The sequence below is a fragment of the Argentina silus genome (assembly GCF_951799395.1).
Source record: "Argentina silus genome assembly, chromosome: 4".
NCBI lineage: Eukaryota > Metazoa > Chordata > Actinopteri > Argentiniformes > Argentinidae > Argentina > Argentina silus.
In genome coordinates, this window is record NC_139658.1 from 12337821 (window position 1) to 12353100 (window position 15280).

A 15280-nucleotide genomic window follows, 5' to 3' on the forward strand; every position below is an offset into this window, starting at 1 on the left:
AATCAAGGGACGAACAATCAAGCACAGACAATATTATTGCTTCAATACAGTGCTTTACCATTTACTATTAAAGCATTTACAATAGTCTTACATACGCCAGATCACTTCTCAACAGTTTGTAGGTATAGTAAATGGTGCTCTAGTAAAGCCTATAGAGCTACAGTATACAAGTACATCCTTAGCAGCATCCATGTCATAATGGAGACTAGTTACTGTGTGTGAAGTCAAGCTAGTGTGGTTGTAGAAAGCGAGGCCTGTGAGACTACTCTGTGTATGCTGGGTTTTCTTAACCACTGTTGCCAAAGATATGGGAGGCCGGGTCTGGCATAGGGGGAAATACAATCACAGATGAGCATACTCACTCTTTTTCGTTCCCGTTCTCTTTTTTTCTAGCCGCTTCTCTCTCTATCTCTCTCTTCTCACTATCTATCTCTCTATCTCCATCTCACTCTCCATCTATTCATCTCCATCTCTCTATCTCTCTCTGTCTCCTCCTACAATTTCCAAAAGCACAGCTTGATCCCAGCCAGTTGCATACAATAAGTGATCAGAACAGTCTCAACACATCCAGAAAAAAAACACTCTCTTCTCTTAGACACCAGGCTCAGTAACACTGGCAAGTAGAACCGCCCTAAAACTCAAAGCCAGGAACCCGGTTCCCAGCAGGTCTCCTAGAGCAGTGAGGTACGGGATAGAGAAGTTGTCTGGGTCGAGCCCCCTCCGCCACATCCACCACACGATCAGGTCAGCCAGGTAGAGGAGAATTACCACCTGGATACCATGATAATGAGTACATCATTAGTAGAAGTAAGTAAAGCAAGGTTGCAAAGTATAGCGACTGGAATACACTGCATCTAGAAAACCTACTATGTAGTTAGAAACGGTTAAATTCGACTTCAGTTGTAGAGCAATACTGAATAGAGGGGCTAATACACTATCTGTAACCCCGGACCTAGCAACCCATTTTTTTGTTTGTCAAAACCATCACTTACTCACTGATGATTAGGCGATCATTCCACTGTCTCTGTTGGTTCAGGTTGTTGCTTACACATTACTATATTAGAAGTATATTTATTGCACATAAGTTGTTTATGTAGGTCACAAAAACATATATTCCTGTTATTGAATTGACAATGACACCAGTAACAGTGTATAATCACTAGTACAGCTAACTCCAGTAGGAAAAGACCCATCAATTTGATAAACTGAAGAGCTAAAACACATGGCTTGAAATATATGCTCTAACCAGAAGTGTTACTGTTGTTTTTGCTGGGTTCAGTAACATGTGGTTTGAATTGCAGCATGAGATCATGCCAGAGCATAGAGGAACACTTTAGCATTTGTACTAAGGCCTTTGTTTATATCAGTTTGATAAAGTCATCCAAATCACTCTCTGTATGTATTCTAGCCCATCTAATGCAGGGAAGGAGGAAAGATACAGATGAAAGGAGGAAAGAAAATTACTCCAACTTGACATCTAAGACATTTACTTAATCTTCCTGCGTAAATTGGACTTCAATAAATGGCGATAGGAGATTTGTGCAAAAATATACAGTACCAGTCAAAAGTTTGGACACACCTTCTCATTCAATGGTTTTTCTTTTTTTTTTTATTATTATTTTCTACATTGTAGATGAATATTGAAGACATCAAAACCATGAAGAAACACATATGGAATTATGTAGTAAACAAAAAAGTGTTAAACAAACCAGAATATGTTTTATATTTTAGATTCTTCAAAGTAGCCACCTTTTGCTTTGATGACAGCTTTGCACACTCTTGGGAAGGTGTGTCCAAACTTTTGACTGGCACTGTACATGGATCTCAAATTAGCATTAATTCCAATTTGGAATTGGTATTGGAAAAAGGAAGCATTTTGTCTTCTTTTAGCTCTATACTCCAACAGTATGAGGTTAAAGTAGAGATTCCCAGCTTTAATTCAATATTTTCTTTTTTTCTGATTGGTAGATCCTTTTAGAAATTACAACCCTTTTTATACATAGTTCTCCTATTTCTGGGCAGTATTGGCAAATTGTTTTGACAGGTGTTTCTGGTTAGTCAAGTGTGTTCCATCACATCATTTGTGTATAAGAGAGCTGTCAATGTCTAGTATGGAATCTAGGCTTTGCATTTGCCTTTGGAGTCCAAAATCTACAGTTTGTCACATCATTTAAAAAGAAAGAAAGCACTGGTAAGCAATCACGAGCGGGCTGGTAGGCTAAGGAAGACTCCTACAGTGGATGGCTGAAGAATGCTCATCATAATTGAGAAAACTCTCCCACAGATCAGGAACACTCTCCAGGAGGTAGGCATGAATGTGTCAGAGACTACCATCTGCAGAAAAAGTCACCAGCCAAACTACAGAGGCTTCACTGTAAGGTGCAAACTACTAGTTATGCTCAAAAATGATGGTCAGATTACAGTTTGCTAAAAAGTACCTAAAAGGTCTGCAGAGGTCTGGAAAACTCTGGTGAACAGATAAGATACATATTATCATGTACCAGAGTGAATTGCAAGAGGAAAGTTTGGAGAAAAAAAATAAATAATCAATTAATCAATTATGTTAATGAGGACAGCAGCAGCAGAATGTATTCTGAAGTGTACAGAAACATCTTGTCTGCTCGAGTACAAGCAAATGCCTCCAAATTCATTTGATGACGCATCATCATACAGTAAGAGAATGACCCCAAAGATACTGCCATAGCAACTAGGCTAAGTCTTTCAGGGCCAACATGCGGAAAGTTCTTGACTGGCCAAGTTAATCTTCTGATTTAAAATCAATTGAACATGCATTCCATTTCCTGATGACAAGATTTCAGGCAAAAATACCTCAAAACAAACTACAACTGAAGATGCAGTACAGGCCTGGCAAAGCATCACCAGAGAAGATACCCAGGGTCTGGTGTGGTCAAGGGGTCGCAGACTTCAGGCAGTTATTGCATGCAAAGGATTGTCGGGCAAATGCTAAATATGAGTACTTTATTTGGACATTATATGTTTTTTCCCCAATACTTTTGGAGCCCTGAAAGAGGAGTATGTTTTCCTAAATGGTGAACCTAATCTGAAAAAAAAAAAACATTGAATTAAAGCTGAGAATCTCTACTTTGACCCTATAGTAATTGTTTCATTTAAAATCCAAACTGTTGGAGTATAGAGCTAAAAGAAGACAAAATGCTTCCTCTTTCCGATACTTATGGAAGGCACTGTATCTGTGGTGCGATCCATTAGTGTGACCTCTGACCTGGAGCAATGCCGCACACAGGTAGCAACAGATGAAGGCAGGTGTCATGGCCGTGTGGCCTCCCTGCAGGAAGTGGATGGTATACAGGAAGAGCAGGTGGCCCGGAACCACAAGGAAGACTAGGACCCTGGCAGACTTGGAGTTGACCCCTGTGGTTGGACATAGTTGGAGACAGAAAACAGTTGAGAGGAAATGCACAAGGATAGTAATGTGAACTGCAATGGAATCCTGTCAAAGGATTCCTGTCAAAGAACTCCCAATGGAGTGGAATCTCCACAACCCACTTGCAGCCCCAAGCACACCTGTGCATGTTTGTGTCTTTATTTAGTTTGTTTGTATGTTATGTTAGAGTTGTGTTTTGTCTGCTGACCTGAGGAGCAGAAGGTCAGGCAGGGGTCAGGCCAGTGTTGAGCCATCTTAGAGGGCAGAGCCCCTGGAACGCTCCAGTAGTGGAGGTAGGTAGAGATCCTGCTGGCCTGGATGGCCACTAGGTTACCTCCGACACCTGGATGAAAGAAGGGCACAGTAGGAAATGTCATGAAAGAGCTAATGTTCAGGGGATCTTTGGCTGAGAGGTTAAGGTAAATAAAACTGGTTTCTAAGTCATTGAGATTTTTTTAATTTATTTTTTTACGATAACCACCTGCTACCTACATACTACATTTTCATTTTTGGCTTAGTTTCTCACTCAGTAGTCTCACTGAATCAAGATTAGTTTCTGTATTCAGAGTTTCAGCAAACATGCATCATATAAATTACGGAATGATGTAACTTCATTACCTTACGATTCCATTGCTGAAGAACTGTATTAACAATCATGTATCATAGCCTATCGCGATTATTGCTGTATATCGTGCAATAACTCTGGGTGTTCAATTTCCATGTTTCTGCAACCTACAGCTACAATAGACATATATTTGGTTGAAACAGTCTGAAGTAATTGAGTCATTACATTATTTCGGGGAGGAGATGGTGTGCTACAGTCAAATGAGAAAGAAAGGGAAGGGGAAAGATAGGAGAGAGAGAGGGAGTAAGTAGTCTAGTCTAGAGACCCCCCCAATCTTCAGGGAATCAGATAAGCAGAAGTAATATGGCTCCCCTAAGCCCAATTAGGGGTTCCCATGGAACCATCACCATTCTAGTTACACCTGTCTGATATGTCCAGATCTGCAAACACAGGGGCAAACCCAGGGAAGGTGCAAGGGGTTCTTTCAGGACCATGGGCAGGTTAAGAGAAAGAGAGAGCACAAAAGCGGAAGCAACACTGAATGGCAATGCAAATGTACTTCCTGTACTGAAAAGCCAATATATGCGAGAGGCTTTGATAGCGTTGAGGCTGGCAATGACATAGAGGAAATCCGAACCAGACAGTCCATAGTTGACATTCTAAACAGGCAGGCGGTTTATGCAAACCCCATTGTTATTCATCTCCAGCTACGGTGCCGGCTTAGCCGTGGGTAACAAACATCACCATACTAAAGAGTCTTACTGAAGATGTGGGAACTTCAATGCATTCCTCCTGTCTCTCTGATGTTATGGCCAGCCTGGTGAGTGGTTTGAATTAGTATCCTTTTAATCATTATGAATTATGAAGATCTCGGGAGGCCTCTTAATCCTCTTAATCCTTTAGATTTCATTAGAGTTCAAGACTCTGAATAACTTGTCGTTCTGTAGAGTGTAATGACTTGGGAATATTTAAATAAATTCATGGTGTTTTTGATCCTCCAAAATTTTCCATATGACACCAATTACATAAATTGTAAACAATAACACAAATTATAATGATTAACTGTTACACTTCAAAGACTGTTAAGACATAACAACACAAGTTCCCATCCCTGCCTATTACTTTGCAAAACATGTCATATATTTCCCCACCAAGACAACCAGATGTTGGCTTAGAAGTAAGGAGTTGTAGATTGAGTTAATATCTTACAATTGATGTGGTCCTGGACAGGAGGGGATAAGACAATAAACCCAAGCAAAGCGATGATCCATTCACAACCATTGAGGACCAATAAAGCTAGTATGGAGATTACTGCCAATATTATTGTAAATAAAAGGAGTACAACTCACAAATGTGTACCATGATCCGTAAACAAAAACCACAAAGCACAAATAAAAATTACTACCAACAAGCAAACACCTCTTGATTTGTATTTGTAAAACATGAAAATGATTTGTAAATATATTAAACCCATTTGAGTTAGAAGTGTTGAATCTGCATTTGCAGATCACATTTCGTCCGTGGATTTGTTTACATTTCTTTACAGAATTTTGGCACTAACATTTAGCTTGTACATGTAAAAATGATCCACAAATGCATTTATCGCAGTTAGCTATCTCCACTGAAATAGAAAATCTTTGCTGAAGGTTTTTTTCAGCCAATCATGTAATGTTGTTTGATGACATCATGCCTTGTTTTGTTGTTCGCCTTTGTGTTTCATAAACAATGTATTTGTTGGCTTAATAAGATCATTGGTTTCATAGAATCTACACAGGAAACAGGTTAGGTTAGGCTGTGCTGATTTCCCAACAGTAGATGAGTTTCAACTTTATTTAATTTTTATTCTGATATTAAGTTATTCTGTCAACGCAAATGAACATTTTGCAGAAGCCTTCCAGCTGGAAACTACATACAGGTAAACTTAGGTAACTACTCTTATTTTAATTAAATGCATAGCCAAATTCGCATGGCATATGTTAGAAAAAATGATAAATTCAAGATAAGTTAGCCATTATGAACTGTATGTTAAGGATCCTCTAGGGACTGATGCTGAAAACTAGGTAACACGTGGCTTCACGATGTTTGATGACATCATGCCCTGTTTTGTTGTTAGCCTTTAGCGTTACCTAGTTTTCAGCGTCAGTCTCTAGAGGAACTTTGGAAAGATGTTTGTCACTGCTTTCGTTTTTATTCACACATCGTGATGTTTGTAGCAAATGTTGTATTTTGTATTTTGCAAATACAAATCAAGAGGTTTTTTGTTTGTGGATAGTCAATTATATCTGTTTTTGTCATGGTAGTTTTGTCATGGTACACATTTGTGAGTTTTATTCTCCTTACTTCTTTTATTTACAATAATATTGGCAGTAATCTATGTATCTCCATACTATGAGGCCACCTATATTCTGACATAGGAATCTGATTTCAAATTCCCCAACCCTAAACATGAGGTGTTCTGTCCACTCACCGTTGATAACAGGGGTGAATACCGCCATGCCCTCGTAGTTAGGATCACTCACAGTCTTGTCCAGTATCACGCCCCCGATACTGTGAATTACAAGGACACAGTAGGATACTATTGTCATTAAATATGTTTAAACAAAGACATAAGTGGCCAAGAGGCTTATCTCAATAGTATAAAATGGCTTTTCACTGCACTATGTGCCCTTTTTCTTGCTGATCTGCAAGAAGAGATTAGATGAAAGCAATTTGGTGGATGCCCATATGATGTGAATCTTTCACCTGTCCAGTTCTTTCAGATTAGTATTTTATTAAGGAAAGGAGACTGGACATGTTGCAGCCTTTTATAAACATTCTAGTACGGATCATAGACAGTGGAAAGTTCATAGCTTCTGGCTGTTACCTGCTGATGGACATGGCCAGGATGACGGGCTGCCACCCAGACTTCAGCACCTCTCTGATTGGAGGAGAACGGCGGGCAACGATGACCCACACAGGGATGAGAACCAGGAAGAAGCCACACATCATAAGAGGCAGGTACCACATCTCTGACGAAGAAAGAGAGTGGACAGAACACACGAGAAAGAGAACATGTGTGTTAAGGTTGTCAGCTGCAGTCTTGTGTTAGACATGTTAGCAGGCCGCCAAGAACCTGCAACACATACTTTGCTGCCCTCTACTGATTACACAATGCAAGTGCCTTCTTGTGAGAGCTGGTAGATGAATTCATAAAAAAAACAATGAGGTCTGTTGTTAATGTGTGTAATTGTAATGTAATGTTGATCGCAATGTAAAAAGAAATAATCCAAAATGTATGTTATTACTGACTGACCTTTGAACCGGAAAAGGAAGCTGCTAACCCCGGCCAGCAGAGAGAGGGTGATGAGGTCACCCAGGCTGGCGGCGATGGGCGTGGCCACGTTGTCAGGGTTGATGCCCACCTTCCTGGAGCCAATGATCACCCCGACCATCACTAGGCCTATAGACACACAAGGTGAGTACATCAAGCCAACAGTAAATTCAGTATAGTCATCTAGTGCATCAGACATTAGGTCAACTATACAGCACCACTGCTTACTAATCAGACAGAATATAAATACAATCAGGTTTCTAAACAGTCCCAACTTCACTTGTGTGTTTTGCTATATTGGTTTTGCGCCCCTGGATCGTTTAGAGACGTTTATGTCAATATCTTGGTTAACTAGGCTAAAAGACACCAAGTACTAACTCTATTATTAGCTTCAGTGCTTGCATATTTTCCAGAGGCATGGCCACTCCCATGGTCTTGCTCCGTTGGCTTACCTAGAGATAGGGCAGCTACAAAGGCAGTTGTGACACTACTGGCACACAGGACGGCTGCCTTTACCAGGTTGACCCGACCTCTGGTCAATGCTCCCAGGCCTACAGCAACTAATGCAGCCAGGAAGCCCACCACTGTGGCCTGGACCTATAGGGGGAAGGGGAGGGGGAGGGAGATGGAAAGAGAGAGAGAGGTTCATGAGATAAAAAAAGGGAGGGAGAGCAAGAGAAAGAAGGAGAAGAGAGGGAGGGAGGTAAGAAAGAGAAGAAAGAAATGAAACAAAAGAAGGGGAAAGAGAGAGGTTCAGAATAGGAGAGGAGGGGAAGGAGAAAGGGAGAGAGAGAAAAGTGGAAGATGAATGAGACAGACACTTTGATACAGTGAGTTTTAACACCGTCTGTTTAATATAGATATCTCCCTCCTCCACAACTTGTATGGTGGCCAGTATGTGACAGTGTGTGTCATTGGTTGATGGAATGCAGTTGGCTGAGCTGAGTGGTCGGTGTCACCTGAATGAGAGCCAGGTTACTACACACCATCCTCCACTGCTGCTTACGGTCATCCATTTGTCCAGTGTTGGCCTGATGGAGAGGGAGGGAAGACAGAAGAAAGAGAGGAGAGATACTTATTTATCTGAAAGTTGGTGAGTGATAACATGTTGACAGTTGTGGACAAAATCATGTTAACTACAATGTCTGGTCTGAAAACGTGTTTTTGTGTGTGTGTGTGTGTGTGTGTGTGTGTGTGTGTGTGTGTGTGTGTGTGTGTGTGTGTGTGTGTGTTCACTCACTGCTGTAGACAGTCTGGATGCCAATGTCATCTCCAAATTCCCCTTCAGTCCCACCAAGGCTGGCACCAAGATAAACACCTCTGTGATCTCCTTAAACACCTCCCAATGCTGAAACGTACACATAATGATCTCCTTGAACCGCTCCCAATGCTGAAACATTCGCACAACAATTTCACTACAAAACTCAAAACACAGATGTTTAATGTGCTAATGCCATTGGTTGATCCCTTAGTTCCTATCATCTCATATCATTTAATATTAGTACATTTATACCGATAACAAAATATGTTTTAATATCCATCTGTGGTATTTGGGGTTACATGTTGTAGCTTTTGAATCTAACCAGTGTTTATGGTGTGTTTTTATTCATTACAAATCAAATGGAACAAAATCATTGAGCTCCCAACACATTATTTCATATGATGCCTGGCTGACTTCAGTCAAAGCGACTACTTGTTACATTATTCAGGAAGCCAGTCATGCGATGCTACCTCAGGGATCTTTCCAAAGGTCTAGCCAGGGAAATAGCTATTGTGTTGTACTCCATCTGCCTCTGTGTCCCATGTGTATATGCGTATATGCGTATATGCTTATCAGACTGCCTACACTCTCTAAGGCCAAGAAAATGTCCTTAGCACTCAGATGTTATCCATCTTCCATATTCAGCAGATTAACATCAAATGCTTTATGTATCAGTTATTGACACATACATCTCTATTGCAGTGTTTTTGGCAACAACTAAATAGATTCTAACCCAGCACTAAAACACTGATCAATTGATTTTGTTGTGTTAGTAAATGTATGTCTCCACAGGGTACAGCACTCATGGATGTTCTAGCTGTCATTTTCAGTTACTGTTGCTAGTTCTGAGTGGACTTTGCCACAGTGATACAGTGATACAGCTATCTGTATAGTTTGGCACGATTCAAGGTGGTCTGGTTATCATTCCTCATTTCTTCCCTTCCTACATTTCCCACAGTGCATTGCTCCAAGTGTTTTGTTTACCATTTCTGTCTCAGCTCAACCTCAGCTCAGGTCATCTCATGACACAAGCATCACACTGACCCAGATGACTCACTCTGCGCTATTGTAACGTAACCTGGGATGTTATCTATGGAATGTGGGCCATTACTGATACAAAGCAGTGTAACAATGTAGATCACCTATACATATAGATAGAAATGGATTTCCACAATATAGCATAAGCTGTGGTGACGTACTTACAAATCCTGCTCTCACAGAGCCTGCACAGATTAAAAAAAGGTAGCATCTAAAGCCTAACAACAGGTCAATAACTGAAATCATAGCAGTCAAGTCACATTTAATGGGTGTTGTTCAGAGACATTCACACACACACACACACATACAATATATGATTCAACTACAGACACATAGTCCATAATGACCATGTTGTGTTAACACTTCACAAGTAGACACACGCACGCACACGCACGTGTCAACACACACACACACACACACACACACACACACACACACACACACACATAAACAGAGTAACACCATACTTGCACCACGTCCATCACCATGCCCGCCACCACCATGCCCAGACCGGCCAGCAGGTAGGGCAGCAGGATCTGGCCACCAATGAGCCAGGCACTCTCGGGCAGGAAGCCATTGGCAGAGCGGGTCAGTTTACAGGTGAAGCCCCTCAGCTTCTTCCCCTGGTAGCACAACTCCAGTTCCAGATGGGTGACCACCATGTCGTTGTCCTATTACCCCATCCCCGCCTGGGAAGTCACAAGTTGAAGGAGCCTGCGTTGTGCCACAAGAACCTCCAACTTTAATGTCGCCTTTGTGGTAAGTTGATTGATAGTGACACACGTAAAGCGAATCGAAATGTTCCGTAGCTCCGATTTTCTCTGAGGACAAAGATTCTAGACAATGAGAGAGGAGAAAGAGGAGAAACCCTGTCAGTCGGACAGAGGTCACCTGATCCACTGAAGTTGCAGTCAACAAACCTTAAAAATGAAAGTTTGTCGCTGTAATGTTCCAAACGGGAGGTCAAAGAAACAATTATCCAACGCTCATCGCTTTTCCCAAGAGGGAGCCCAGAAAGAAGGAGAGGGGATTCAAAGAGCTCCTTCCCTCGTCCTTCACCTGTCGCTCTCTCCCTCTCTTGGCCCTCTAGCCAACGTTGCTAAGATAACTGAAGCAAGAAATGTTGCCAATGGTGGACGAGGCTGAAGAATGGGACCGCCTCTGTCCTCTCGTATGGAGGTCACGTGCGCACACACATACACACAAACACACGGGTCCCCCGATAGGGGGGCAGGAAGGCCTCTCCTAACACCCTGCCACTGACAGACAACCTCTCCTCTCTCTCTTTCTCTCTCTCTCACACATACACACACACACACACACACACACACACACACACACACACAGACACACACGGACACACACACAGTCCTCACGCCTCACTCTTGAGCAGGCGAGCGGCTGAGGGGCTCCGCTGGAAGCACGCGCGTTCTCTGGGCCTGAAAAACGTCCACGTCCTCTGGGACAAGGACAGCCAGAAGGCGGCTAACTTTTTCTCAGCCCTCCTTTCCTGCTGCTGCTGCTGCTGATTCTCCTTCTCTGTCTCCCTCTCTTTATCCTCCCTCTGCCTCTGCCTCTGCTCTGGGTGAGCCTGGCTGCTCTGGAGCCCCTTCCTCATGTTGGACCGGAGAAATGCAGGAGGGGAGGCTCTGTCGTCTGTGTGTCGCAGATGAGAGGGACAAAGGGGTGAGGGATGAGGGAGGCTGTTGTAGTCCTAAGGCTGCATAGCTCTGCAGGGTGACAATGAGTGAGCACCGTCTGAGTCTCAGGCAAAGCCGCACCTGTCCCGTCGCTGCTGGGTAGGGGGTTTCCTCTCTGTATGCAGACAGATGGGTCGTGATGGTGCTCTGGGAAGGAGGGAGGGAGGGAGGGACAGAGAGAGAGAGGGGGGGGGGTGCTGGCAAGATTACTAGACTGAAACGGACTCTCTCTCTCTCTCTCTCTCTCTCTCTCTCTGTGAATCTCTCTCATTTACTCTCTCTCTCTTTCACTCCTGTCTTTCTTTCTAATCTCACAATGTCTGTATCTTGATAAATCTCACCTTCCTGTGAACGCTCTCTTTCTTTCTTTCTTTCTTTCTTTCTTTCTTTCTCTGTCTCTCTCTCTCTCACTCTCTCTCTCTCTCTCTCTCTTTCTTTCTCTCACTCTCGCTCCCTCCCTCAACCTCTTCCTCCCTCTTTCCCTGTCCCCCCTCTAATTGTGTGACGTACTCTCAGTGCCAGCATGTGCTGAACCTGTCACCAACACGTGGCATTGGCCTTGTCCCTTTAAAGGACATCTATTCTCCTCTCTGATTGGTGGGTTGACTGTCTCCACTCTTAGACTCATGGGGGGTTTTGTTCCCTGTAACTGTCCGTCATATTTAGCCAGTCTCTCTCTCTCTCTCTCTCTCTCTCTCTCTCTCTCTCTCTCTCTCTCTCTCTCTCTCTCAAATTCTGATTTGAAACAGCTTTGTCCACTTCATTACCCAGAAAGACATTTAGTAAATATTTGCCATGGACTGGCACAACAGCGAAAATCAATAGCTTTTGAATCACCGTTGGTGTAGATCTGCATGCTGTTAAGCAGAGCAGAGACATGGAGCTAAGTCCAGTCCTCTGTCTAACCTTGTCCCAATTTAAGTGATTAGACACACACAGACACACACACACACACACATACACACACACACACACACACACACACACACACACACACACACACACACACATACACACACACACACACACACACACACACACACACACACACACACACACACACACACACACACACACACACAACACACACATACAGTGACTCAGCTGAAAGGCGTCCCTGAGACGTGATGTAGATAGTCTGCTCTCTCCTGCTCCCCCCTCTGATGCGCTGCTGTAATTCGGACTGTAAACAAAGAGCTCAGAGGAGACTCTGGGGTAGAAGAGTAATTGAAGGATTATACGTCCATTGTGCACACAGCTTACCAATGGGCCTAATTAGCCTAAGTGAAAAAGGTCCCCTAATTGTTGAGGGACACAAACAGAAAGACAGTCCGCCAGAATTCTGTCACTAATCCTCATACTGGGCTTTGTCGAAATAGGCTATTGTAGCAATTACTGTGTTTTTTGACACCTCATGCGTCACACAACGATCACATAATAATTATATTAAGTAGTTTTGAATGATTTTTGAAGTAAACAAACAACAACAAAAACTAGTCAAGGTAGAACGTTTACAGTCGTAAACACGTGGAAACTGTGTCTTTACTGTTGTACATTTAAGAGAAGAGTAGAAGGGGCTGAATAGATACTAACAGAACAGCTAAAACGAATTTATATAAAAAATTTTAATCTAAATCCCTTTAGCCTCTATTCAAGCTCCTTCATTCATACATGTATCTCTGTAGTCAGTGAAAACAGAGTCAAGACAAACTCACTTAGCAGTCAATCTCTGTATAGTGATACACTCTGGCATGTTTACGAGAATGGCCTTTCTGGGTCTGTTGTTAAATGGCAGACTGACAAGTCTATGGTTCGTATATCACAGCTTTAGACTGGTTGTCTCATTACAAACACCTTGAAAGTGGTCCAGGATTGCTTAGAGAAATCCAACGGAGGACACTTGCTATGCACAGCCTGTTTCTGTGTCATAGAGGTTGTTGGAAACATGGTCTATTTGTGGTTAGTGATGATTTGTAAGTGCTTGAGCGTGAGTGAGAGTTCTGTCATTTTGTAATGTGTTCATTATCACGTGTATTATCATTTTGACAATATATTATGTGTACACGAGGTGGATTGAAACACTAGTATGTCATAAAATACTCCTGTGGAGTACGAATGCAAGATCACCTTCAAGTCTATTGGGTTCATCTTGACTACTGTGCAGATTTTAGAATCAGCTGGTGCTCTGGTAATCTTTCACACATCTTTCCTGTTCCTTGTGGCTTTCACTTTAGTGCTTGACCTGCAGGTATGAATTATAGATATGTTCAGGTGCATCATACAGGCACTGTATGTGCCAGGAGTTATAGTAAGTGCAGGCATTATTATGGTCAAATAATATCAGTAGGTGATAATCGCTGATTAATCACCCACTGCTAACCACACTAACGTTGTTATATCAGTAGTGTAACATCTGTGATGTCTGCACTTTGTCATATTATTATTATATACCATTTAGCTGATGCTTTTTTTTAAAATTACAAAGCGATTTACAGTACAGTGCATACACTTTTTGTATGGTCCCAGCGAGAATCGAACCCACAACCTTAGCAGTGCTAGCGCCATGCTCTAACAACTAAACTGAGTCACACAGGACCAAGTTGCAGATTACCAGCCTGACTGTCCACTCTAACCAACGCTCTTCATGAGCCAAGGCCGATGTGATCCCTGTGACGGCGGTGTGTGTGTCAGTGAGGTTTCTTTATCTGATTTACCAGGTCACTGTGACACCCCACTGTGACCCACAGTCCCCAACCTCACTGTAACAGAGGGAAGGGAGAGGCGTCTACACTGGCAATGACTACATAGCCTCTACATAGGACCCTACTTAGCCTACATAGCCTCTACTCTACATAGGACCCTACTTAGCCTACATAGCCTTTACTCTACATAGGACCCTACTTAGCCTACATAGCCTTTACTCTACATAGGACCCTACTTAGCCTACATAGCCTCAAAGCAAAAAAAAATACCAGAACAGATTATTCAATCTACTAGCAACACTGTGAATTCAAACTGACATCATTTATGTAAGTATCTGTGAGAAGTAGTGAGTTCAGCTTGCTTTTGCAGAGAGAGTCCACACAGTTTGCTGTGATTGTACAAATACAAATGTTCTGTCTCCACTCCAATCCTGGACTCACCATGATGTCCTTTAACATATATATTAATCAAGTCATCACTGCAGAAATAATTACAAATCTCAGGACTTCACAGTACACCACCTCTCAGATGTAGAGCTGTAGTGTACAAGAGTCTCATGAGTCGTTATGGACATGATATTGTAGGTTCCGGCTGAGTACAAAACAAACCCCAAAAAGCTTTAGTGGCTTCACCCACCTGTACACCATCCAGCACCATGCCTGCAGTCACCATGCCCTGCCCAGCCAGTAGGTATGGAACCACCACTTGTAGACAAATCCTCCTTGAGGACTCACTGGTAGCCATGTTGGGCTTGACTTTCTCATCCTTCATCGTAGTACTTGAGTGTACAGGGCAGAGGGTGGCCACCAAGGCTTATCCATAATGTGTGTGTGTGTGTGTGTGTGTGTGTGTGTGTGTGTGTGTGTGTGTGTGTGTGTGTGTGTGTGTGACATCTCTACAGTGTAGACAACCTGCCCTGTGGCTGCCCTCTCTCCCTTGGCTTTGGTACAATCTCTACTTGGCACAAGCTAAAAGTAATGATTAGTAATGCAGACGTTCTCTGCTTTAGCAAGACACAAAATAGGTGGAAATACTATAGGTAAATATATATCTATATATATCTATATATCTATATCTATTTACATGTCATGAGCCTAATATCTACATCTATCTACATCTATATCTATCTACATGTCATGAGCCTAATATTAAGTTGTAATTCTGTTAGACAATAGTACCAACTGAAACTGGGTAATAATAATTGTATGGAATGTCAAAGGTGATTATAATGACAATTTTGTATCTGAAGTTAGTATTTGAAGAATTTAATGGCAGAAACAATATTTATTTGGGAGAAAAT

At 42.3% G+C, this 15280-nt stretch overlaps 1 protein-coding gene across 1 annotated transcript; it reads right to left on the reverse strand.

The window, feature by feature from the left end:
* Nucleotides 1–591: 591 nt before the first annotated feature.
* LOC310803067 (solute carrier family 41 member 1-like) lies at nucleotides 592–10239 on the reverse strand (the record flags this gene model as incomplete). Its single annotated transcript, XM_083667703.1, has 10 exons — nucleotides 592–771; nucleotides 3242–3390; nucleotides 3612–3746; nucleotides 6436–6515; nucleotides 6832–6976; nucleotides 7261–7407; nucleotides 7731–7875; nucleotides 8238–8309; nucleotides 8519–8626; nucleotides 10045–10239. The coding sequence occupies 10 exons, from the start codon at nucleotides 10237–10239 to the stop codon at nucleotides 592–594; spliced, it is 1356 nt and encodes a 451-aa protein (XP_083523829.1).
* Between the last annotated feature and the right edge of the window lie 5041 nt (nucleotides 10240–15280).